The 24,986-nt window shown below is 37.8% G+C and overlaps 1 protein-coding gene across 1 annotated transcript in view; it reads right to left on the reverse strand.

Moving 5' to 3' along the window:
- Window positions 1–4,233: 4,233 nt before the first annotated feature.
- Window positions 4,234–24,986, reverse strand: part of CERS1 (ceramide synthase 1) — a 92,132-nt gene continuing 71,379 nt past the window's right edge. Inside the window, exons 3-7 of the mRNA XM_053700687.1 lie at window positions 13,449–13,629; window positions 10,210–10,371; window positions 9,952–10,099; window positions 9,690–9,835; window positions 4,234–4,596 (exon numbers count right to left, since the gene is read on the reverse strand). Of these exons, the coding sequence (XP_053556662.1) occupies window positions 4,554–4,596; window positions 9,690–9,835; window positions 9,952–10,099; window positions 10,210–10,371; window positions 13,449–13,629 (680 nt within the window). The 3' untranslated portion in view covers window positions 4,234–4,553. The remainder of the gene's footprint in view (window positions 4,597–9,689; window positions 9,836–9,951; window positions 10,100–10,209; window positions 10,372–13,448; window positions 13,630–24,986) is intronic.

Below are 24,986 nucleotides of genomic sequence, written 5' to 3' on the forward strand. Positions count from 1 at the left end.
TCACGATTTCCCAGTTCCCGTTTAGAGAGACAGCACAGCAGTGAGTGACTCCACTGCTCCACATGTTACTGAGCAGTGAGCACAGATAGACAGGCAGGTTTAGGCTAGCAGCGCAACTTTGCAAGCCCCACGGCATGCCCACAACATTCATAGAGAAATTGGGCAGGGGAGAAGCAAAGTACAAACAAGCAAAAGCAGCCGGGAAAACTATTTGTTGAAATTGCAGCACTGGCTCAAGGGGCAAAAAAATTGTGTGTCTACAACTTCCCCAGTCCCACCAATGTTCACAAATGCCAGCCCCTCTAATAAAAAAAAATCTATGCATCTCAACATTGTATTTCTTTGAATTTCAATAAAATTAAAAAAAAAAAAAAAAAAATTTTTTTTTTTTTTGGTGTCACCCAGGTGCGGCCCGCACCCCCCTAGTGACGCCACTGCAATCAGTGCCTGCTCCCAGATAACTTCTCGTGTACGAGCACAGTGTTATCTATATGAAATAAGTGAACTAACAACCTCTAGTGGTGAAAAACTGTTAAAATGCAATCTGAAAGAGGTGGGCTTCAAGGTCTAAGAAATTAGCACATGAACCTCCTAGCTTAAGCTTTCAACTAAGAATACCAAGAGAACAAAGCAAAATTGGTGATAAAAGTAAATTGGAAAATCGTTTAAAATTAAATGCTCTATCTGAATCATGAAAGTTTATTTTGGCCTAGACTGTCCCTTTAAACAAACACAGGTTTAGTTCAAATTACTCAGAAACTTGATGCAAATAGTTGACTCAATTTTTTTTTTGTAAATCCAGGACAATATTTGTTACAGTGCTGGAAAACAACCATTTATTTTTTTTGCAACTAAGAAAAAGTGTTTATGTGTCTTGATAAGAAGTAAAAATGCATTTTTGTGTTAGCATAAAAGTTTTTTTATATATCAGAATAAAGTGCAGCAAACAATCTCTTAGAAGAGATTATTTTTTTGAAAAAAGAACTTTGTTGTCTCTTCTTTGCACTTCAGATACACCTTGCACGTCATGTATTTAGGATCATTGCCTTAGAAAATGAATCATCTTTCTTATAGCCAGAAGAGGCAGCATAACTCGGCAGACTGTAGTGGTACCTCTCTTTGTTCAAAGTGCAATTGATCTTGTACCAGTCACCAATTCCCAAATGGGCAAAACATCCCCACACCTGAATATTTCCTGAAGCATATGTAATAGGTATGTGCATTTAATAGGTATGTGTTAAATCTACAATTACATTTTAGGTATGTGAAATCGAGCACTTTGTGCCATAGCGAATCAGGAAAAAGAAGGCCGCAAGCCTCATTTGGCTTTTTTTTGAGCCAGATTTATCCTAGTCAAATTACAACACACTGAGATCTGGATTTACATAAATCTCAGTGCGCAGTATTTTCACAAGAATAAATCCGGCTCCGAAAAGAGCCAAATCCGGCTTACGCCCACCTTCTTCCTGATTCATTACGGCACAAAGTGCTCGAATTCACATATCTAAAATGTAATTGTAGGGTTTATATACTGCTGTGTTTTCCTCTCATGCTGTTGCAAACAAAACATTTAATTGTCAGTAAACAGGACATATTCCCTGTGAAGTTTCTGGGTTGTCTGGGCCAGGTTAAATGTGTAGACTAAATAGAGGGGGTGATATACTGCCAAGCAGGGCAATAAGAAGTAGATAACGCAAATGTCATAAAATTGTCCAGTTCTGGCATAAAGTATCATATTTTATTAGTAATGTATGTGAATTCTCCTGTAAACTTAATGTAACAGATATAAAAAAAAATTTACCAAAAAAGGTATAATAGACATCTAATATTAATTAATCACATTGTAATATTGGCACAAAAATTGGTTATAAATTATTGGTTTGATAAAAAACAAAATGTTCTACGATAGAATTGTATTGAAAAACAGTTAATTACAGAATATCATGATATGATGATTAATAAAGAATCTAGATTAAATATATTTAAGAAAGTATGGTATATATATATACAGTATATATCTATGTATAAATATATATAAATTAAGGTAATATATAAAATGACTTCCTCCTTTTTTTCTTCTACTGAATGTAATTTTTTTTATCTTTATTTGTTAAATAAATAAATAAATAAATAAATAAATAAATAAATATATATGTGTATATATTGTCAAATAAGTGGTTTAGAGACAGATACTTTCATATAAAGACTACACTTTGCCAGTTGTCTTTTTACTCTGCTTTTGCTTACTGGGATACAACTTACTGGTTCAGCTGAACCTGAACTTTATATGCAGAAGCTTATTCCATAGATATGTTAACTGGATATTCTGGCCTTCTGATGATTTGGTTTTGGAAAATCTCTTTAGTGTTTACAGTACTGCCCCCTTAACAATATTCAATTTAGCTGCAACTGGAAAAGTTTCAACTCTCAGAAGAACAACTTGTCATTAAAGGGATATGAAAAATTGCTCATTTACAAAAAAGAATCTATATATTAAATCGAAGTAAACATAAAAAGAAACAGATTGTGTTAAAAATAGCAAACATCTTACTTGTTTTTTTGCAAATGAGCACTTAGAAATTCTCAGCGTAGCCACTCCTACAGTGAGATAAGCTGACATACTAAGAACTTAAGTTGCATTCTGTCCTCTTCTGAGCATGGGCAAGAACCTGGCGTCCTGTGTTCAGTGAATGCTGGTTCAAATATCTGCTAGTAGAAGATTTATGACATCAAGCTCCTGCAGGACCTAAATCAGCTACTGCTATACAGATCTATTGCATGGGCATAGTGAAAGCCTGCAAATAACAGCAACAAGATCAGATGCTGTAACTTTTACTGACGTATGGCTCCTAAAGCCATAAACATATATCTGTTGCTATTAACTTGAGGCTGCCTGTAATGATATTTTGACAGCACACAGACCAGTGGCTAATATTGCCAGATGTTGCAAAGGAGACACCCTGCCAATGTTGATTCTGAAAGTACTAATATCTAGCATTTGCTTTAGCATTTTATCAAACATTAAACCCTCTTAGTAAACTCTGGCCCTAATAAAATTCACCGCATAGAGATGACTTTAAAGGGACACTGAACGCAAATTTTTTCTTTTGTGATTCAGATAGAGCATGCAATTTTAAGCAACTTTCTAATTTAATCCTATTATCAAATTGTCTTTATTCTCTTGGTATCTTTATTTGAAAAGCAAGAATTTAAGTTTAAATGCCGCCCCATTTTTGGTGAACAACCTGGGTTGTCATTGCTGATTGGTGGATTAATTTAACCGACCAATAAACAAGTGTTTTCTAGGGTCTGAACCAAAAAATAGCTCAGATGTCTTCTTTTTCAAATAAAGATAGCAAGAGAACGAAGAAAAATTGATAATAGGAGTAAATTAGAAAGTTGCTTAAAATTGCATGCTCTATCTCAATCACAAAAGTAAAAATTTGGGTTCAGTGTCCCTTTAAAGATTAAAAACAGGCTTTCTCTGAATATTTGCTTTGTCTTGGAAAATGACTGTATTTTGGGGTTCCAATACATTTTGACTTCAGAAAGATGTTTAAAGGGACAGTAAAGTTAAAATTCAACTTTCAGGATTCAGATGGAGCATGCAATTTTAAACAACTTTGAAATGTACTTCTTTTTTCTCTTGTTATCTTTTATTGAAGAGTAAAACTAGGTAGGCTCATAAGAGCTCAGGAGTGTGCACGTGTCTTTAGTACTCTATGGCAGCAGTGTTTTGCAACATGATTTGCAGCTTTGTTTGCAATGTTCCAAAACACTGCTGTCATAGAGTACTAAATACACGTGCACACTCCTGAGCAAACTCCTGAGCTCTTATGAGCCTACCTAGTTTTACTCTTCAATAAAAGATACGAAAGAACAAAGCAAATTTGATAACAGAAGTAAATTGGAAAGTTGTTTTCAAATTACATGCTCCATATTGAATCATGAAAGTTTAATTTTGACTTTACTGTCCCGTTAACTCAAGTCAATCACAAGTAAATCAAATTTTTTGTAAAGCAAATCAGGGTTCGATTATCAATAGCAAGTTCCACCCTATGTAACTATATCTTAAATAGTTGTTTGCACAGCCTGAAATATTCTCACTTCGTAGCATTAACATTTGTAAGAGGCCTGAATAAACCCAAAGGTGACTTTTCCCTCACTCTCATAGATTTCAGAATTTCAAAGAAGAAAAGGGGCGAAAATGAATAAACACAAAACAGACAAATCTTTTAGTCAGTTACGTATAATAGAAATCATAACATTGTTAAACTTCTTACAATCAGCAGGTGGTGTGCTCTCAAATTAGTAAGGTTCTATTAAACACAATACATTGAACAGACCGGCAGAGAACCTGGCAGTCCCATTTAGAATGCAAAATCAATTTGTTTAAACTCTAAAAGTTACAAAATAAAAGTTAAAAAATTAAAAAAAAGGAAATATGAGAATAAAAATCAGTCCACTGATGAATTTGTGAATGCAGAGAGGATGCACAGTTCTTTTTGGGAAACAATTTTGGATTGCAGATGTGATTGGAAGTGAGAGATCTTTTATTTCTGTTTCTTCTTCAAAAATCCATTAGACAAGGATTGCCTAAAAAAAGAGATAAAAAACATCTGTAGAGTGGAATTAAAGGGTACAGTGTACGGTAAAATAGTTTTCCTGTGTTTGCAATAATCCATTTTACCTACTGCAGTGTGTTACATTGTTTAGAGATAGCTCCTTTATTTTGTCATATTAAGAAACTGCTTTTCTTGGTGAAAACTCCAATTAGGCTACACATTTCCATACTGGAGCTAGAGTTGCCGCCTCGGCCATGTTTTCCTGGACACTTATGAGTTACACATGCTGCAGGGTGTGCAAAGGGCAACATGCATTGCACACTAATAGTGACCCTGAACAGCACTATTCATTTTCCTCCCTGCATACCCTGAAGCATGTGTTACTGCTGTATGGCTCCTAAAGCCATAATATCTGTTGCTGAGGCTGCCCGTAATGTTATTTTGACAGCACACAGACCAGAGCACACTGTCCAGGAAAACATGGCCATGGTGTCAACCCTAACTGGAGCACTGGCTGCAGAAATCTATGTAAATAAGGGACATCAGAAGAAATAGATCTCCCAGTGGGGAGTGGCAGAGAGCCCAGACATTTTTAAAGGGCATTCCTGAACTAGCTGTAACTACAATGGACTCTTGTCTGCTGCTTGTCTGAGAACACTGCCCCTTTAAATCTCCTTTGTCCATAGGCACAGATTACTTTGGCACCCTCCTGACTTTCATTTGTGACAAGAACCACTACCATTTATCTTAGTGCTACTGGTGTGCAATGTCTACTCTATAGACCAGTAAATACCCTCTGTCCCTAATCCTACTGGACGCCAAAAAGGAAAGCTTGGCATTCACTAGCAACGTGTTGCATCCAATGAATTAAAGAGGTGTTAGAAGTTGCTGGGGATTTTTTACATTTCATTATGCATTTGTAATGGAAATAAAATCTAGTTAAAGCTAACAGGAAGTTAAATTATGAGTGTAGCTGAACCTTTAAAGGGACTTGAAACCATCATATTTTTCTCATTTATGATTTAGAAAGAGCATGCAACTTTTAACAACTTTCTAATTGACTTCCTCTTATCTAATTTGCTTCATTCTCTTGATATCCTTTGTTGAAATACTAACTGGTGGCTGCACATAGGTGCCTCATGTGATTGGCTCACCCATGTGCATTGATATTTCTTCAACAAATGATATTGCAAATTAGATCATAGAAGAAGAAGAAGAAAATTGGAATGTTGTTTAAAATTGTATTCTGTATCTGAATCATGAAAGAAGAATTTTGGGTTTCATGTCCCTTTAAAGGGACATCAATTAAACTTTCATGGCTTAGACAGATTATGCAACTTTAAGAGATTTTTCAGTTTACGTATTGCTTCACCCTCTTGGTATCCTTTCTTGGAAAGCATACCTAGGTAAGCTTAGAAGCAGCAATGCAATACTGAGAGCTAGAGTGTGATTGGTGGCTACACACATATGCCATTTGTCATTGGCTCACAAGATGTGTTCAGATAGTTATCAGTAGTGTATTGCTGCTCTGGAGCTGGCTTTATCTATGTGTTTAACCCATTTGTTGTTATATGCAAGCAACACAGCAATAATACAATTCTACAACATATTAGAGGAATTTCTATGTGCACTTTTTGCCCACTTAAAGGGATACTAAACCCAATTTTTTTTCTGCATGCAATTTTAAGCAACATTCTAATTTACTCCTATTATCAATTTTTCTTCGTTCTCTTGATTTCTTTATTTAAAAAGAAGGAATGTAAAGCTTAGGAGGCGGCCCATTTTAGGTTCAAAACCCTAAATAGCACTTCCTTATTGGTGCCTACATATAGACACCAATAAGCAAGCGTAACCCTGGTTGTGATCCAAAAATGGGCTTGCTCCTAAGCTTTACATTCCTACTTTTTAAATAAAAATAGAAAGAGAACAAAAAAAATAATAATAGGAGCAAATTAGAAAGTTGCTGAAAATTTGCATGCTCTGTCTGAATCATTAAATTTAAAAAATGGGTTTAGTATCCCTTTAAAGGGATAGTCTAGTCAAAATTAAACTTTCGTGATTCAGATAGAGCATGCAATTTTAAGCAACTTTCTGATTTACTCTATTAGCAATTTTTCTTCATTCTCTTAGTATCTTTATTTGAAAAAGCAAAAATGTAAGCTTAGGAGTCGGCTGATTTTTGGCTCAGTGCCTGGCTACATTTAGACACCCTGAAGAAACAAAACAAGAATGGTCTATAACTTTGCTGTCCCAAAAAATCTGTGATCTCCCAACACACAGACAATTAAAAAATGTGAATAAGTTGTGGCCGCAACTATCAAGAATGTACACTACATAAAACAATAACACATAAAAGAAACATTTAAAAAAAAACACTCCGCTGCAGGAGAATACTTATTCTGATTCTGTGTCAATTAAAGGATACAAAGTCCTTTTAATTGTGGATACTCTGTAAATGTTAATACTCTGGTTACTCGGACACTGATAGGCTCCGTGAGTCTATTATATAGAAAAGAGAGTTTTGGAACTCCTACCAGACCTCCGATTATAGCACAGCATCAGCTCAGTGTTGTTCAATGTTCCTTTTCACTTTCTGTGCGACCGCCGTGTGTGATAATTTCGGGCATCGGTATTGTGTTCACAAACTTTCCTGCGTATTACCCGGGATCTGTGGTATGCGGTCACGTGACTGTCCCGAACACGTGTTCACTGGTCGGCCAATCGGGAAACTAGTAAAGAGTTTAAACCTCTCAGGCTTTCACGGTTCCGTAGAGAGTCCTTCAAAGATGTTTTCCAATCATTTGAAAGTGCACTTCACAGGGGGATAAGGTCCCAAGTTATACCAAACAGAACTAAACTGCTACCCATTTCGGCATTGTATACACACCTTTATCAATAAGTGAATTATTTAACATTTTCTATCTTATTATATTGTGTTCTGTTGCTTTTTTGTCACAGTGTTTATTTAACCCTAGCTTCTGAGCGCTTCCCACTTTACCAATCTTTTTACATTTAGACACCCATCAATCAGCAAGAGCTACCCAGGTGCTAAACCAAAAAGTGGGCTGGCTCCTAAGCTTACATTCTTGCTTTTTCAAATAAAAATACCTTTATCAAGAAGGGATAAAGGCGTGTATAGAATGCCGAAATGCGTAGCAATTTAGTTCTGTTTGGCATAACTAGGGACCTTATACCCCTGTGAAGTGCACTTTCACATTATTGGAAAACATCTTTGAAGAACTCTCTACGGAACGAGAAAGCCTGAGAAGTTTAAACTCTTTACTAGTTTTACTAGAATAGCTGGCCGGTGAACACATGTTTGGGTCAGTCATGTGACTGCAGACTGCAGATCCCGGGAAAGTTTGTGAACACAATACCGGTGCCCGGAGTTATCACACACGGCGGTCACACAGAAAGTAAGAAGGAACCTTGAACAATACTAAGCTGATGCTGTGCCATAATCGGAGGTCTGGTAGGAGTTACAAAACCCTCTTTTCTTGTTTTATGTAGTGTACATTCTTGATAGTTGTGGCCACAAATTATTAATATTATTTAATTGTATATAATTATTTAACATTTTCCAACTTATTATATTGTGTTTTGTTGCTATATATTTTACCACAGTGTTTATTTAACCCTAGCTTCTGAGCACTTCCCACTTTACCAATCTCTTTACATTTAGACACCCATCAATCAGCAAACGCTACCCAAGTGCTGAACCAAAAAGTGGGCAAGCTCTTAAGCTTACATTCTTGCTTTTTCAAATAAAGATACCAAGAGAACAATAAAAATTGATAATAGGAGTAAAGTTGCTTAAAATTGCATGCTCTATCTGAATCATGAAAGTTTAATTTTGACTAGACTATCCCTTTAAATCTTAGATCAGTGATGGCTAACCTTGGAACTCCAGATGTTTCAGAACTACATTTCCCACGATGCTCAACTAGGCCGCAGAATGTCTAAGCATTATGGTAAATTTAGTTCCAAAATATCTGGGGTGCTAAGGTTAGCCATCACTGTCCCAGATTAACCAGAAAGGGAAGGACCTATCTAGACTTTCCAATTACCTTGTTATTCTATACAGACTTTTACCAAAACTTATGTATCTTTTTAGTTGTAAAAATACATAATACTGGTGTATGGGATGCACAGAAATGGATTTTAAAAGCATTTAGAAGCACATACATTCTCTAAGCTATCATCCCATACTAGGACTAGAAATTATAATGATCATTATAGACCACTGGTTGCCTCCCCAACAGGCCAGGTTTTCCAGTTACCTTGGGTAAGAGCAGGTTAATAACAATGTTTACAAATCAGCTGATTATTTCACCTGTGATCCAGTTCAGATATACTCAAAAAGTGGCCTGTTAGAGAGGCCTGGGGACAGGTTTGAAAACCAGTGGAATAGACTAGAGACTTCAAGCTACTGACTCATTATACCATAGCACTTATGTATTAAACTAAAACAGAATTACCTCTAGGTAACAGAGGCGAATTACATGACTTATAACAACTTTAATTTATATTGACATTAGTTTATTGAAACTAAATATACATATACACTTTCATGCTGGGGCCCCAACTTTTATACTGTGTTACTATGACCTAACACTGCCAACTCATAAATTAACCTAGTTTGTTCTATTAGGTTCCTCACAGAATTGCACTCCTTGCTAACTTCCTACCATATAATGTAAGAGGCGAATTACATGACTTATAACAACTTTAATTTATATTGACATTAGTTTATTGCAACTAAATATACATATACACTTTCATGCTGGGGCCCCAACTTTTATACTGTGCTACTATGACCTAACACTGCCAACTCATAAATGAACCTAGTTTGTTCTATTAGGTTCCTCACAGCATTGCACTCCTTGCTAACTTCCTACCATATAATGTAAGTTCCTCCGCATTCTTACCCCCCCCCCCACAGCGGCTACTCTTCTAACCACATAGATTGCTTTACCTTAGTGACCCACACATAATCTGCCAGTCCCTAGCCTCCAGGTCACCCTATACTGACTCATCTCACACTTCAGGCTGCCTCTCATGTTCCATGCATCATGCTATGTAACTTACTCTGTAAATGTTCACAGAAAGGCCTAATTGACGTACCCATTGCTTAAACCGTCCTTGTGTCTGTGGGTTCTGTTAGCTGCTGAGGAATATACTTTGTGATCTTCAGCAACATCATATTCTCTAACGTCATTCACTTCCTGAACTCGTCCCGTCAGCACCTTCCCAACAAACATTACTATGTACTGTGGGGACAAAGGGACTCTTTAAATTGTGCACTGTACCCATAAGGTACAAATTTGTAAGAAATGACTAAAGGTTATTAGGACAGGCTCAGACAGTGCTATATTTAAATCCTTACCAGAAACCAATAAATATTCATCAGTGTTAGCGCAAAGAGCAGGATGTTAAAGAAAAAATAGAAAGGGATGTTTGGGTTGGATTCAAGGCTGGAATAGCAAGTGGCATAGAGAACTTTCTGAGGAAACCAGTATAGCCGGAACCAGAACCTGCAGAGAAACAAATAGGAAATCACCAATGACTTTAGAATTTGTGTTTTCTATGTAAAACAAAAAAAGATCATGAAATCCTATGAAGATTTCATATAGGCGATGCTTACCAGCTGACACCGAATGTGACACACCCAATATCTGATATTATGTCATTCACTCTGTGGTATTTCCCACCGCGGGTTTTAAAGTAGACGTTGAGCTTAGTGAATTCCAGCTGGATGTCATTAAAATCATGTAAAAACAGAACTAGAATCCCAATGTTGTGGTACCTGCGAAGGGCAAATATAACAATTGTGTCATTGTTGTAGGTTAAATGCAGATACCATAACAAACAGGAGAATGCTAGTTCTATGCACTGCAGACAGACAGCCTGACTCAATGTCTTTGGGATAGGTGCAGGTATTGTTTGCTTTCAGTATAATGTAGGGAAATCCACTGGTTTTAGTTGTACGACGACAGATACGGCCATTATTGAATAGGGGACCTTGTGACTGCAATTTATCAGGACTAACTGCAAATGATCACAATGAGTTTGAACAGCACTGATATTTTATTAAAGGGACATGAAAGTCGTAATTGAATGATTTAGATAGAAAATACAAAAAATTTTTTTTAAAAAAAGTCAGTTTAATTTTATTATCACCTTTCTCTTTGTATCCTTTGGTTTCCATGACAGTGTACCTAGGTTCAGGAGCGTGCACGTGACTTAAGCACCATATGTATATCATTGTTATAAATATTGTCTGAATCACTGCTGCAATATAGTATGCTAGACAAAGAGTGTATTAATAAGTGAGGGTTTAGACCAAGCGCCCGGGATATGACCTCTAGCTTTGTACAAAGGCCTCCTAGCCGGCCAGATGAAAAGGGAATAAATAGTAGTGTGATGTGCAAAGCGCCTGAAAAGGCTGAGGTAACTGGAGTGATGTCTGTCCCTGAACAGGATATAGTGGTCCTTGAGACTAGTGAGATGTAGTTAAATGAAATTTAATACAATGCAAGTGCACAATAAATGCAATAAAATCAAACGATGCAGTTAAAACAATCCAAAAAGCAAATCAACATGATAAAAATACAAATACAAAAATATCAATTATGGATCCATAATGCCAGAAAAAGGCCTTGTAAGGGCCGAAATACGTCAACATAGCTGGTAAGCATTTTTTTAATATTCCCTACTTTTTATGTACGTTCTATACCATGATTTTTATTTTTTATAGGACATTCAGAACCAAATAGAAGGACACACAGCACTACTAGGATCCTATTGGAGGAGCACCACATATTCTTTTGTGTAAACACAAAGACTTTCACTTTTTGGAATTTTTTTCAAATATATTTTTTCACTTTATTCTTTTATATATTTTTAATTTTTTCATTTTTTCACACCAATATTGGAATTTGGATTGATTAATTGACTTACTTGATATTTGGACACATTCATTATCACTCACTTTGGACACCATTCTCTCCTTTAATTGGACATTAACATTGGATTTCATGTGGACACCATTTGATCCTAGCCACTCATTTCATTCATCATCATATATATCTACTTATGGTTACCCATTTTTTGTTTTAGACATTATGGTTCCATAATTGATCATTTTGTATTTGTATTTTTATCATGTTGATTTGCTTTTTGGATTGTTTTAACTGCATTGTTTGATTTTATTGCATTTATTGTGCACTTGCATTGTATTAAATTTCATTTAACTACATCTCACTAGTCTCAAGGACCACTATATCCTGTTCAGGGACAGACATCACTCCAGTTACCTCAGCCTTTTCAGGCGCTTTGCACATCACACTACTATAGTATGCTAGACACATGCACACTCTGGAGCCTACCTCAATATATATATTCAATAAAAAAAACGTTTATTATATACATTTAAAATCAGTAGTGCACAGTGAACAGTCTTTAGGCCAACAGACTGGGCAGAGAAACCTACGTGTTTTGTGCCTATAACACTGATACTTTGTCAGTTATGACTGCATAATTGCACTAGAACAGGGCCTGTAAATCACCCAGAACAAGCAAATTTGGGGCGATTTCTCTCTGCCACCTCAGAGGTTAAAGGGCCATTATAGTAAAAAAAAATGACATCCTCTAATCCGTTAGAGAACGTAATTGTAAGACTATTGACCCTTGACTATTGTCCACATCTGAGCCACGCAAAGCACTTCTGATTGGATAAGCGGCATTTCACGCTCAGGACCAGCAGTGCTCTTCAAGCGATATTTCTACTATGGGTTTAAACCCTAGACAGCAGTATAGAGTCGATAGTCTTACAATTACATACTCTAATTCATTTCAGCATGTCAGTCTTGCATTATTTACCTTGGAAATCTGTGTGTAAACCCCGCAAATGAGTTACAGGACCATTAAATAAAGTAGAATTGCATAATCAACAAGTATATAATGAAAAGATAATGCAGTAGCAATTACACTGAAGTAAATTTGCTGGCCCCCTGTATCATGTGACACACAAGAGCCAACCACAGACTCATATAAGTATACACTGTGAGCTCTTGCACATGCTCGGTAGTAGCTGGTGCCTCACAAAGTGATTATATAATAAGGATGTGTGCAATTTGGTAATGGAAGCAATTGGAAAGTATTTTTAAAGGACCAGTCAACACAGTAGATTTGCATAATCAACAAATGCGAGATAACAAGACAATGCAATAGCAGTTAGTCTAAACTTCAAATGAGTAGCAGATTTTTTTTTCTGACAATTTTAAAAGTTATGTCTTTTTCCACTCCCCCGTACCATGTGACAGCCATCAGCCAATCACAAATGCATACACGTACCATGTGACAGCCATCAGCCATTCACAAATGCATACACACTTATTCTTGCACATGCTCAGTAGGAGCTGGTGACTCAAAACGTTTAAATATAAAAAATACTGTGCACATTTTGTTAATGGAAGTAAATTGGAAAGTAGTTTAAAATGGCATGCTCTATCTGAATAATGAAAGTTCAATTTTGATTGAGTGTCCCTTTAAAAAGCATGCTCTCTCTGAATTATGAAAGTTTAATTTTGACTTTCCTGACCCTTTAAACACATATAAAATGCTCGTCGGCAAATAATTGCTAGTCCCAAGCAGGAAATAGCCAGTGATTGGTGGGGTCATGTGACTGCTGCTTAGTTCACCAGCTATGTTCAACTCAGGACCTACAATGCTTGCAGCTCCCATGCATGACCTTTTCTATGTGTTTAACCCATTTGTGGGGGTTAAATACATAAGAGTTCCACAGCGTGCAGTGCCAACATGACAAATCAGAGCATGTATTTTTTCCACTAGAATGTCCCTTTAATTGAAGATTTGACTCACCTGAAAGCATACGAGAAAGTGATGAGTGTAAATGTAACCAGGTGATGCAGCATCATTACGACAGAATCTTTTCTCCATGAATCCATATATAATGTAGCATATATAGAGTGGGCATAGAAGCTTCCCTGTATGAGATATGCTATAGCAATATCTATGGGTACCTCCACTCCCGCCTTCCAACCTGTATTCCATCAAAGAAGCAAAAGCATTTAGCAAAGGTAAAATTAGTTGCCTACAAGCAATGTAGTTGTAATTTGCTGCATCACAGAAGATGTCTATATCGCTTTACAGCTGGTAAAACACACCTCAGTATGGTATTCAGGTTCATGCCCTGAAGCTTGGGGTAGATAAGACTGGAGGATGTATTATTTTACATAAAGTGTATTAGATTCATGGAATAGGCACCCAATAGGGGTTATAAGGGCTGATTTACAGACAAAAAAATACAGCATGTTAAAGGGGCAGTAAACTTACAAACTAATGTTATATAATATAATTCTGCCCATAGTGCAGAATCATATAACATTCGCTTACCGGCAGCTTTATACATTAAATTATTGCAAAGAAATTATAAGTAAAAGCTAATTTTACCAGAATGCCGCTCTTTGCTCTACTGAGCGGGTCCGGTTTTTACACAGCGCATCCGGCAACACTGTCTAGTCAGTGTGCCCGGTTGCGCCATTAAAATGAATGTAGCTCGCTCCTGCTAATAGACCAGAGCGGGCTACATTCATTTTAATGGCGCGACCGGACACACTGTGACTAGACAGTGCTGCCAGATGCGCTGTGGAAAAACCAGACCCGCTCAGTAGAGCAAAGAGCGGCGTTCTGGTAAAAGGAGCTTTTACTTATAATTTCTTTGCAATAATTTAATGTATAAAGCTGCCGGTAAGCTAATGTTATATAATTCTGCACTATAGGCAGAATTATATAACATTAGTTTGTAAGTTTACTGCCCCTTTAACATGCTGTGGATTGCAGATTTTTCATCTGTCAATCAATTGAGCAACATGGCAGGCGGAGGAACGGCGCTTATTGTTATAGTATTAAAAGGTAAAAAAATATCAGTATATAGTACAAATTTGATGAATAAAAGTCTCAATAATTTTTAAAATTCTATCCTATTACATGAGAGAGTATGCTCAAGTTTACATTCACTTTAAGCTCAACAAATTTCTGTTGTGTATTTGACAGAGAACTATTTACGCATGTTTAATATTGTTGCATGAAAAAAGTTAAAATTGTTTATTTGCAAGTAATAGGCTATGCTTGTCTGTGCAGAGCCAACTGGTGTTCTATCAGATTAGCAAACATATCAGATTAGCAAACGGAAGGGACGTTCTGTCAGCTGTCTGACCCCAAATACTCACCGTTCATACGCTCCCCCGCATCATCGCATTCCAATCTCAGCACTTCACAAATTACTATCTGCCCATAAAAAGCGCATGCCCACACAGAGGTGTAGTTTGTATATGTAAGGCATGATGGGTAATGTAGTTTAAGTTCAAAGAACTGCGGTACCTTTATTTATATTGCTGTAATATACAGTTATAACACGTCACATTAAAATTATTTTTGATAAATTAATAAACTGAACCTTAAAGAATTAGATGCTGATATTTTTAAACCAGCTTTATTGAGAAAGATTGCCAACTGATTTGTATTAGATAGAAAGTGAGACAGAAGAAGGTGCCAACATAGTGCAAAAATCAGTAGGATACGACACGCAAATGCTTCAAGTTGAAATATACTCACAAGATGGCAGACACTTGAGAAGTTGACGATATGTGCAAGAGACATCAGACACAAGGTAGTGGCTCTAGACCGTGAGCGCTAACCTCACATTTGGATTCTGAGCTTATTGCAGCCCTGTCAGCTGGAAAGGTTGTTTGGAGCACTGACTACCACCGGAGCTAATACAGTCTGTCTGAAACAAGAGGACGGATCCTACCACACTGGAGTGGGAGTTAGCTGGACGACTCTGAGGGTCCAGGAGGCTATTGTGAGACTTCTCAAGTGTCTGTCATCTTGTGAGTATATTTCAACTTGAAGCATTTGCGTGTCGTATCCTACTGATTTTTGCACTATGTTGGCGCCTTCTTCTGTCTCACTTTCTATCTAGATTTTCGTCTTGGGTCACCAACAGGATTCGTTTGAAGAAGCAGCTTGCCTTCTGCTATTTGTATACTTTCATCTAAGATTTGAACTTTTGTAAGAACTTTCCGGTCATTTAGTATCCTAACGTTTGTATACCAATTGTATATACACTGTCAATATTGTGTTATCAGCTCATCTCGTGATGAGTGCTTTACCCTACAACTACCAGTATTATTCTATGTAGGATTATATCTATTAGATCCTGCGGTCTAAGGATTTACTTTATTATTCACCTATTTTTTCATGCAACGTATATTTTAGTAACACGACCGTTGGCGCACTGATTATCATTTGTATGATTTGTATTAGACTTCTCAATAAAGCTGTTTTTAAAATATCAGCATCTAATTTTCATTCTCTTGGTATCTTTAATTGGAAGAGCAGCAATGCCCTACTGGGAGCTAGCTGAACAAATATGTAAGCCAATTACAAGAGGCATATATACTAGATAGTAAATTCCCACGGGAATAGGGCCCTTATTTTACTCTTGTATTTGTTTGATAAATGATGCATCATCGTGGACAGCACTGCGGAATTTGTTGACCCTTTATAAATAAAGAAGAAGAATATATGTGCAGCCACCGATCAGCAGCTAGCTCCCAGCTCCTCAGCCTACCTAGGTATTCTTTTCAACAAAGGATATGAAGATAACAAAGCAAATTAGATAATAGAAGTAACATTGTTTAACCCCTTAACGACCAGTGTCGTAACCTGTACAACGCAGGTCGTTATGCCTTAAAGGGACATTAAACCCAAATATTTTCTTTCATGATTTAGATAGAGAATACCATTTTAAACAACTTTCTAATTTACTTCAATTATCTAATTTGCTTCATTCTTTTGATATTCTTTCCTGAAAAGCATATCTAGATAGGCTCAGTAGCTTCTGATTGGTAGCTGCACATAGATGCCTCATGTGATTGGCTCACCAATGTGCATTGCTATTTCTTTAACAAAGGATATCTAAAAATTGCAGCAAATTAGATAATAGAAGTAAATTGGAATGTTGTTTAAAATTGTATTCTCTATCTGAATCGTGAAAGAAAATCTTTGGGTTTAATGGACCTTTAAGGACCAGCGACGTACCCTGTATGTCGATGCAGTCCTGGACTTCTCTCTGCCGGGATCTCGCTAAAAATAGCGAGATTGCGTTATTTCTGCATGACCCAAGAGTGGGACACTGCAGAAATAGATTTGCAGACAGTGGCTCCCTCTGCATCGGACAGTGGTGGTGGCGATCGTTGGTGGGTGGAAGCGTAAGGAGAGAGGCGGGTGGGCGGCCCATCGCTGGAGGAGGCTTGAGGAGGACGGGAGTGGGTGGGGCCACTCGGCCACGCTACAGGGTATAGAAAGAAAAAAAAAAGCCGGGAAGTGAGAAGGAAGGGTGGAGGAAGGGCAATAAGGGGATCCTATGTGGGATCCATTGTGGGAAAGGGATCTGGGAGGGGGGGCAGCTACACTACAGAAAAAAATGGTTAATGAGTTTGTTTTTAAATGCATAAATAGAGGCAAACTGGGTACTGGCAGACAGCTGCCAGTACCTAAGATGGCAGCAAATAGGTAGAGGGGGGGAGGGTTAGAGAGCTCTTGGGGTGGGGGATCAGGGAGGTTGGGGGTAAAAGGGAATCCTACTTTGCAAAAAATATAAAAAAATAAATAAAAAAATATATATATATATATATATATATATATATATATATATATTGTATATATATATATATATATATATATATATATATATATATATAAAGCAGCCTTTTATTTGTTGGTGAGCCGGTGAGGTGGTGCCGGGACATGTGTGACTGAGCAAGAGGACTCTGTCTGTCTCAGTGTCTCTGAGCCGTAAGCCGGACCCGAAGCCCTGCCCTTAAGTCCAGACTGTCTGGCAATGCCAGCGGTTGCCTACTAACTTGCCTGTGTGTTGGTTGGACTTGTACCGGCGACTGGACTGACGATACAAAACACAGTGAGTAGTGAGTACACTTGACTACTTTATCAGTATTACTACTACCAGTACCAAGGAGGTGGAGGATTCCCTGTAAAGTGACTCTCTCAGTGGGGAGGACAGTCAGTGTGTGAGTGACTTGTTGGGTTAGGTAGGTAGGTCACGGTGCCGGTGGATTCATTCATATTGTGGAATATACAGGGCAGCAGGGGGGCTTTTGGTGGGGGGAATTGTTAGGGAATGTGTCACGTGACTGTAATGTATAATTATGGGGGTCACCATTTTAATCTGTTATGCTCACTGAATACTCAAAGCCATTAGTGGTCTTAAATTTCTCTAAGATAAATGTGCTTTTGCTATAGCCACACTTCAGTAAATAATTGTATATGACTTACAGAGAATTTGACCTTACAATCTGAATTTCAAGCATCTGGGTGACAAGTGTATTGATCTGACTGTACCTCTCTCTTAAGAAAAGGGGCTTTCATTGTTCTGTTTGTTTTTTTGGCATATGGTGACCCCATTATAGCTTGTCCCCTTATACTACAGTAGTGTGTGTATATGTACTTTTTACTATAAACATGCAAATCATTTAATCATTTTCAATGGAAAATAAAGTATCCTTATTACAAAGATAAGCATTGTGCTACTGTTTGTGTGTTTATGTGGTGGATTATCATTCAGTTATACCTGCAACTTAAACATATTTCTACTAGTGTCCGTGATCACTGCTTTATGCAAGTTTATAAAGATGTAACCATTCATTTGAAAAAAGGGCCTTGTTGGTTGGTTGGATTGATTCTACAAGTGGTGTATGTGTAGGCTTACCAGAAGTCCCAGTTTGACTGGGATTATCCCTATTTGGAGGCGCTGTCCCAGTGTCCCACCCAGTTGTTCATTCTGTCCCAGTAGGGTTGCCACCTCCGGGTTTCGAATCATGTGTCCGGGTTTCAGACCCCCTGAAACCCGGACACATTGTTCAAATTTACCTAACTGTGAGTCTGTGGCTCTCTAGCATAGTTGGATGCTTATACTTTGTTACATATACAGCCCTGCTTAGCTTAACGTTTGTGCCCTTTAAAGTTCACATTTAGTAATACAGGCTGAGTGAGCAGCATAGGGTTTTTTTTGTTGTTCTTTTAAATAATCTTTTATTGAGATTCTTGGTACATAAACATCAATGGAATAACATAACAAGTAATATACATGAACAATTAAAGTTGTCTATTTTCAATTGTTACATAAATGACAATTAAGTCTCATATATCGACAAGTGGTAGTTGTACATTACATAGTTATCAACAATTTGAGAATCTCGTTTTATTACATATAGATAATAGCATTTAACAGTGGTTAATTCAATGGTTACTTGTGAACCAACTGATTTAGAAAACAATATTACTCTGAGTATGATAACCACAGAAATTATACATCTACAATTAAATAGCATTAGTTTAGTATGACACATAGTTAGGTGTACAAGGTACCTTTAGTACAAATATAAATACACACTCCAAAGAGATACTGCTGGATTGTATAGGATTAAGGAGGTGACTGTATCTGGTATAGGTCTTGATCTCAAGCATCTCCTAGCTGGTGTAAATGATAAGTGGCCCTACAAAAAAGGGGGTCAGGAAAAAGGAGACTTTTTTTTTTAGAAAAAGGAGGGGGCATAGGGTTTTTTAATTTTGTAGTACTTCTTTGTTTATTTTTCTTGGAATTTAACCCCCCCCCCCCCCGACCACTGGTGACATCACCGGTGATACACGTTTAGGGCAATTCCTGTCCGCCTCATCAGAGGAGGCGGACAGGGTTATGGAGCAACGGTCTTTAGAAGACTCACCAGAAACACGGGCCCTCAAGCTCCATTCTGAGCTTGATAAATAGGCCCCATGAACTCTAAAGCTTAGCTGCAGTTGCAGCAAACAGTAATGTGAGTAAGTAGAGAGAGAGTATAAATATTATTCTACAATGCACTCTTACAGTGGGGCTTGGGTTTTCATAACATAGCTACTAGCAAGCTATAAAGTACAACAGTAAATGTTCAGTTTAGTTAGACAACAAATAGATAACCTATTTGTGGTGTGTTAGTACTATTTGAGTAGGCATTGTGTGACTTGTTTCTGCAAAATGTTTATAATTTTATCAAAGCCACTCAGGTTTTGGGGCATCTATTATGGTGTTATCACAGGTTTCTTCATAGTAGATGTTGTATCATAGCCAGTGCCTCACCAGCCTCTGACCTCACCGCACGTCACTGGAGGGAAGAGAGCTTTTTTTTATTTGATCGCATTTGGTGGCATGAAATATACCAAAATGGCCTAGATCAATACTTTGGGTTGTCTTAAGGAGCTATTGCACTGGGGGTCTCAAGTTTAATGGCTCTGTTTTAGTGCACTGTGTAAAGAACATTGAAATATTTTCATGTTGGGTTAGCAGAAATGAGAATATGTGATGGTGTTTGTGCGAGAGTGACTCCTATGGGGGAATACATTAACAGGCATGCGATATTCTAAGATCGTTTTCTTGCACTAGTTGGGTTACCGCTAGAGCAAAAAAAGTTTACTTTTAACTTGTAATACAAGCGGAGCCAGAGACTTACCAAACAGTCCCCAAACCAATTAAATATCAATCAAGCATTTTAAGATATCAGACACTTTAGGTTTATAATGTGTTTCCTCACCTGCAACTCTTCAAGAGACCCTGGGGCCCATTGATCTAAAGCTCTCCGCTCAGACAAGTTGATCTAATAAGTCTCATCATTATGGAGAGGTCCCTCAAAGAATTTTAAAAACACAAATTTTACCTTGAGTGAGGGTTCTGTATGTGAAGAAAAGACTCCTATATCACAATATAAGGTCTAAAAAAAATCACAAAGATTATGGGGCTTATTTATCAAAGCATCAACTATGTTGCAGATCTGAATACAATACCCTCACCTTATTTATAAAAAAAGCCGTCAAAAATACGTGCGTCAAGTACAGTGCAAAGAGCATCGGACTAATCATTTAATGTCAAATTTTTTTAACAAGGTGCATAAATAAAAGTAAAAAAGTGACCCCTCTATTCGTAATCCAAAATAATCATAAGCATATGCAATTCATTCATTACCCAACGTACAACCAGGGGATCCCAAGAGTCCAGATACACAGTGCGTCCACTGGATTAACAATAAATGGGTCCGTACATATGGACAATTAAAGGCAATGAAATAAAGCCAAACTGGATCAGTCCTCCTGAATTACACCTCTGTCTTAATCCTATGCACAGAATAATATATAGTAGATGTGGTTGCGACTCGCGAGCGTGCTTACAAATATTAAAGACACTTCTAGGAGCCAATAATTCACCAGTTATCCCTGAACTTAGTCCCCACCACTCACTCAAATCCAGAGAGAGCTGAACAAATGCCAATGGGACTGGATATTACCGTTCAGCGTCTGTCTCCTTGTCAGGTCTATGAATGCACGTAACGCCTCTCACTCAGAGTTACCTAGTGTTATCTGAATACAGAGTCTCAGTGTATCTTCACCCCGTGTCTCCTCAGTATAAGGCTCATCACTAATCCGTTCTTGTCAGTGCTCACATGTAGTTGCATAGGAAAACATGTGGGATTGCTGGATAGGGTTTACATATCTTTTTCTTTATGCTTATTAGATTATTCTTTAAACCTCCGAGCACCTTGGTATCCATCTCAACATTTGGAGTAGGTGGGTCCTTGATCACAGCCAATATAATCCAATGCTAGCTGGTATATTAAATTAATATATATATATATATATATATATATATACAGTATATATAAATATATATATTCAAGTATGGACATTAATGTAATAAGAATATTTTGATTCCATTTTCAAAAGATAAAAAATTAATTATTATATACGTCAAAAATATAACAATAACATATTATTAAATTATGTACCGTACCTAACTGCACACATTTAAAAGATATGACATAAATATGCGCAAAATAGATACTTAAAAAAACGCATTTTTAATAATCAAGACATGGCGGCGTAAATATTTATAGGGATGTACTATGATAAATAGGGAGTAAATGTTTTTTTCGACAGGCGAAATTTATCATTATACGCCCCAGCTCGCCTTTTACAAAACTTGCAAAGTTACGTCTATTTTTTTTATAAATCGCCCCCTTAATCCCCAGGGGGCAGTGAGGCACAAGGGAATCTCTGGTTGAGAACCTTGCCTGCCCGTAGTTTATAGTACATGGGGACCTATGTTGGTATCAGAATAAAATTAAGCAATTGTTGAAGTTTTAAATGCAAAAAATAAGTCCAGAGTTTTGTACTGCATCTAAAATGATCATTTGATCTGAAAGAGAGCAATGTTCCCCCGCAGCTGGATGATATTGTCAATGTTTCTATATGAACGTCAAATATATACTGTAGATATGCAGAACTGAATTTTCGACACTCTACGCTACAAATGTGTATATAGTATGTCAGAAAACAGCATAAAAGGTCAATAATATATTCTTGTAATTAAAGGGACAAAAAAGTCAAAATTAAACTTACATGATTAAGCAGAGCATACAATTTTAAGACACTTTTTAGTTTACTCCTATTAACAAATTTACTTTGTTCTATTAGTATTTTTTGGTTAAAAAGTATACCTAGGTAGGCTCAGGAGCGGCCATGCAATACTGGAAGCTAGCTGCTGATTGGTGGCTTCACACCAGTGACGTGCAGTGACGTCAGAGGCTGGTGAGGCAGTGGCTAGGATACGCCTTCATTCTTTAGATATGCTTTGTTGAAGAAATAGCAATGCACATGGGTGAGCCAATCACATGAGGTATCTATGTGCAGCCACCAATCAGCAGCTACTGAGCATATTTAGATATGATTTTCAACAAAGGATATCAAAAGAATGAAGACAATTAGATATTAGATGTAAATTGGAAAGTTATTTAAATTTGCGTATGGGTTTCATATGGGTTTCATGTCTCTTTAAATGGTGTCTTGGAAAACTGGTCAACTTAGTAAACATCTGATTTTAGTCTTAAAGGATTGTAACAGAAACTCTTGCCAGATAACACAATGCTTGCTCTGATTATGAGATCTAGAAATCCATGCCCATTAAAATATGTTTAAAACATACTTTTTACTTTAATGCTGCAAATTATGCTTATAGATTCTTTCATTATTCAGTAAATATAAAAATGTCTTGATCCAGTGGCGGCTGGTGAAATTTAAAGATGGTGTGGGGCTTGACCCCACCCCTTTAAATAAAGCAACACCATCAGATGGCACTACCAATTCATTAATTAAATAAATAAAAGGCAGACAGAAACACAGAAAAGCACTCGGGGGGAAAGGGTGAGACGGGGGGGGAGAGACACAGAGGGTTAGAGAGAAAGAGAGAGAGACACAATCACACACAGAGGGTTAGAGAGAGAGAAAAAGAGAGAGAGACACAATCACACACAGAGGGTTAGAGAGAGAGAAAGAGAGAGACAATCACACACAGAGGGTTAGAGAGAGAGAAAGAGAGAGAGAGACACACAATCACACACAGAGGGTTAGAGAGAGAGACAAAAAGAGAGAGAGAGAGACACAATCACACAGAGAGGGTTAGAGAGAGAGAAAGAGAGAGACACAATCACACACGGAGGGTTAGAGAAAGAGAGACACAATCACACACAGAGGGTTAGAGAGAGAGAGAGAGAGAGAGAGAGAGAGAAAGAGACACAATCACACACAGAGAGTTAGAGAGAGAGAGAAAGAGAGACACAATCACAAACAGAGGGTTAGAGAGAGAGATAAATAGAGAGAGACACAATCATACACAGAGGGTTAGAGAGAGAGAGAGAGAGAGAGAGAAAGAGAGAGAGACACAATCACACACAGAGGGTTAGAGAGAGAGAAAGAGAGAGAGACACAATCATACACAGAGGGTTAGAGAGAGAGAGAGAGAGACACACAATCACACACAGAGGGTTAGAGAGAGAGAGAGAGAGAGAGAGAGGCAATCACACACAGAGGGTTAGAGAGAGAGAGAAAGAGAGACACAATCACACACAGAGGGATAGAGAGAGAGAGACAATCACACACAGAGGGTTAGAGAGAGAGAGAAAGAGAGAGACACAATCATACACAGAGGGTTAGAGAGAGAGAGAGAGACACAATCACACACAGAGGGTTAGAGAGAGAGAGAGACAATCACACACAGATGGTTAGAGAGAGAGAGAGAAAGAGAGACACAATCACACACAGAGGGTTAGAGAGAGAGAGACAATCACACACAGAGGGTTAGAGAGAGAGAGAAAGAGAGAGACAATCACACACAGAGGGTTAGAGAGAGAGAGACAATCACACACAGAGGGTTAGAGAGAGAGAAAGAGAGAGACAATCACACACAGAGGGTTAGAGAGAGAGACAATCACACACAGAGGGTTAGAGAGAGAGAGAGAAAGAGAGAGACAATCACACACAGAGGGTTAGAGAGAGATAAAGAGAGAGAGAGAGACACAATCACACACAGAGGGTAAGAGAGAGAGAAAGAGAGAGAGACACAATCACATACAGAGGGTTAGAGAAAGAGAGACACAATCACACAGAGAGATAGAGAGAGAGAAAGAGAGAGACAATCACACACAGAGGGTTAGAGAGAGAGAGAAAGAGAGAGACAATCACACACAGAGGGTTAGAGAGAGAGACAATCACACACAGAGGGTTAGAGAGAGAGAGAGAAAGAGAGAGACAATCACACACAGAGGGTTAGAGAGAGATAAAGAGAGAGAGAGAGACACAATCACACACAGAGGGTAAGAGAGAGAGAGAAAGAGAGAGAGACACAATCACACACAGAGGGTTAGAGAGAGAGAGGAATAGAGAGAGACACAATCATACACAGAGGGTTAGAGAGAGAGAGAAAGAGAGAGAGACACAATCACACACAGAGGGTTAGAGAGAGAGAAAGAGAGAGAGACACAATCATACACAGAGGGTTAGAGAGAGAGAGAGACACAATCACACACAGAGGGTTAGAGAGAGAGAGAGAGGCAGAGAGAGACAATCACACACAGAGGGTTAGAGAGAGAGAGACAATCACACACAGAGGGTTAGAGAGAGAGAGAGAGAGACACAATCACACACAGAGGGTTAGAGAGAGAGAGAGACACAATCACACACAGAGGGTTAGAGAGAGAGAGAGAGAGACAATCATACACAAAGGGTTAGAGAGAGAGAGAAAGAGAGAGACACAATCACACACAGAGGGTTAGAGAGAGAGAAAGAGAGAGAGAGAGAGACACAATCACACAGAGGGTTAGAGAGAGAGAAAGAGAGGCACAATCACACACAGAGGGTTAGAGAGAGAAAGAGAGAGAGACACAATCACACACAGAGGGTTAGAGAGAGACACAGAGAGAGAGAGACACAATCACACACAGAGGGTTAGAGAGACACATA

Source organism: Bombina bombina, chromosome 2, assembly GCF_027579735.1.
Source record: "Bombina bombina isolate aBomBom1 chromosome 2, aBomBom1.pri, whole genome shotgun sequence".
In the NCBI taxonomy this organism is placed as follows: domain Eukaryota; kingdom Metazoa; phylum Chordata; class Amphibia; order Anura; family Bombinatoridae; genus Bombina; species Bombina bombina.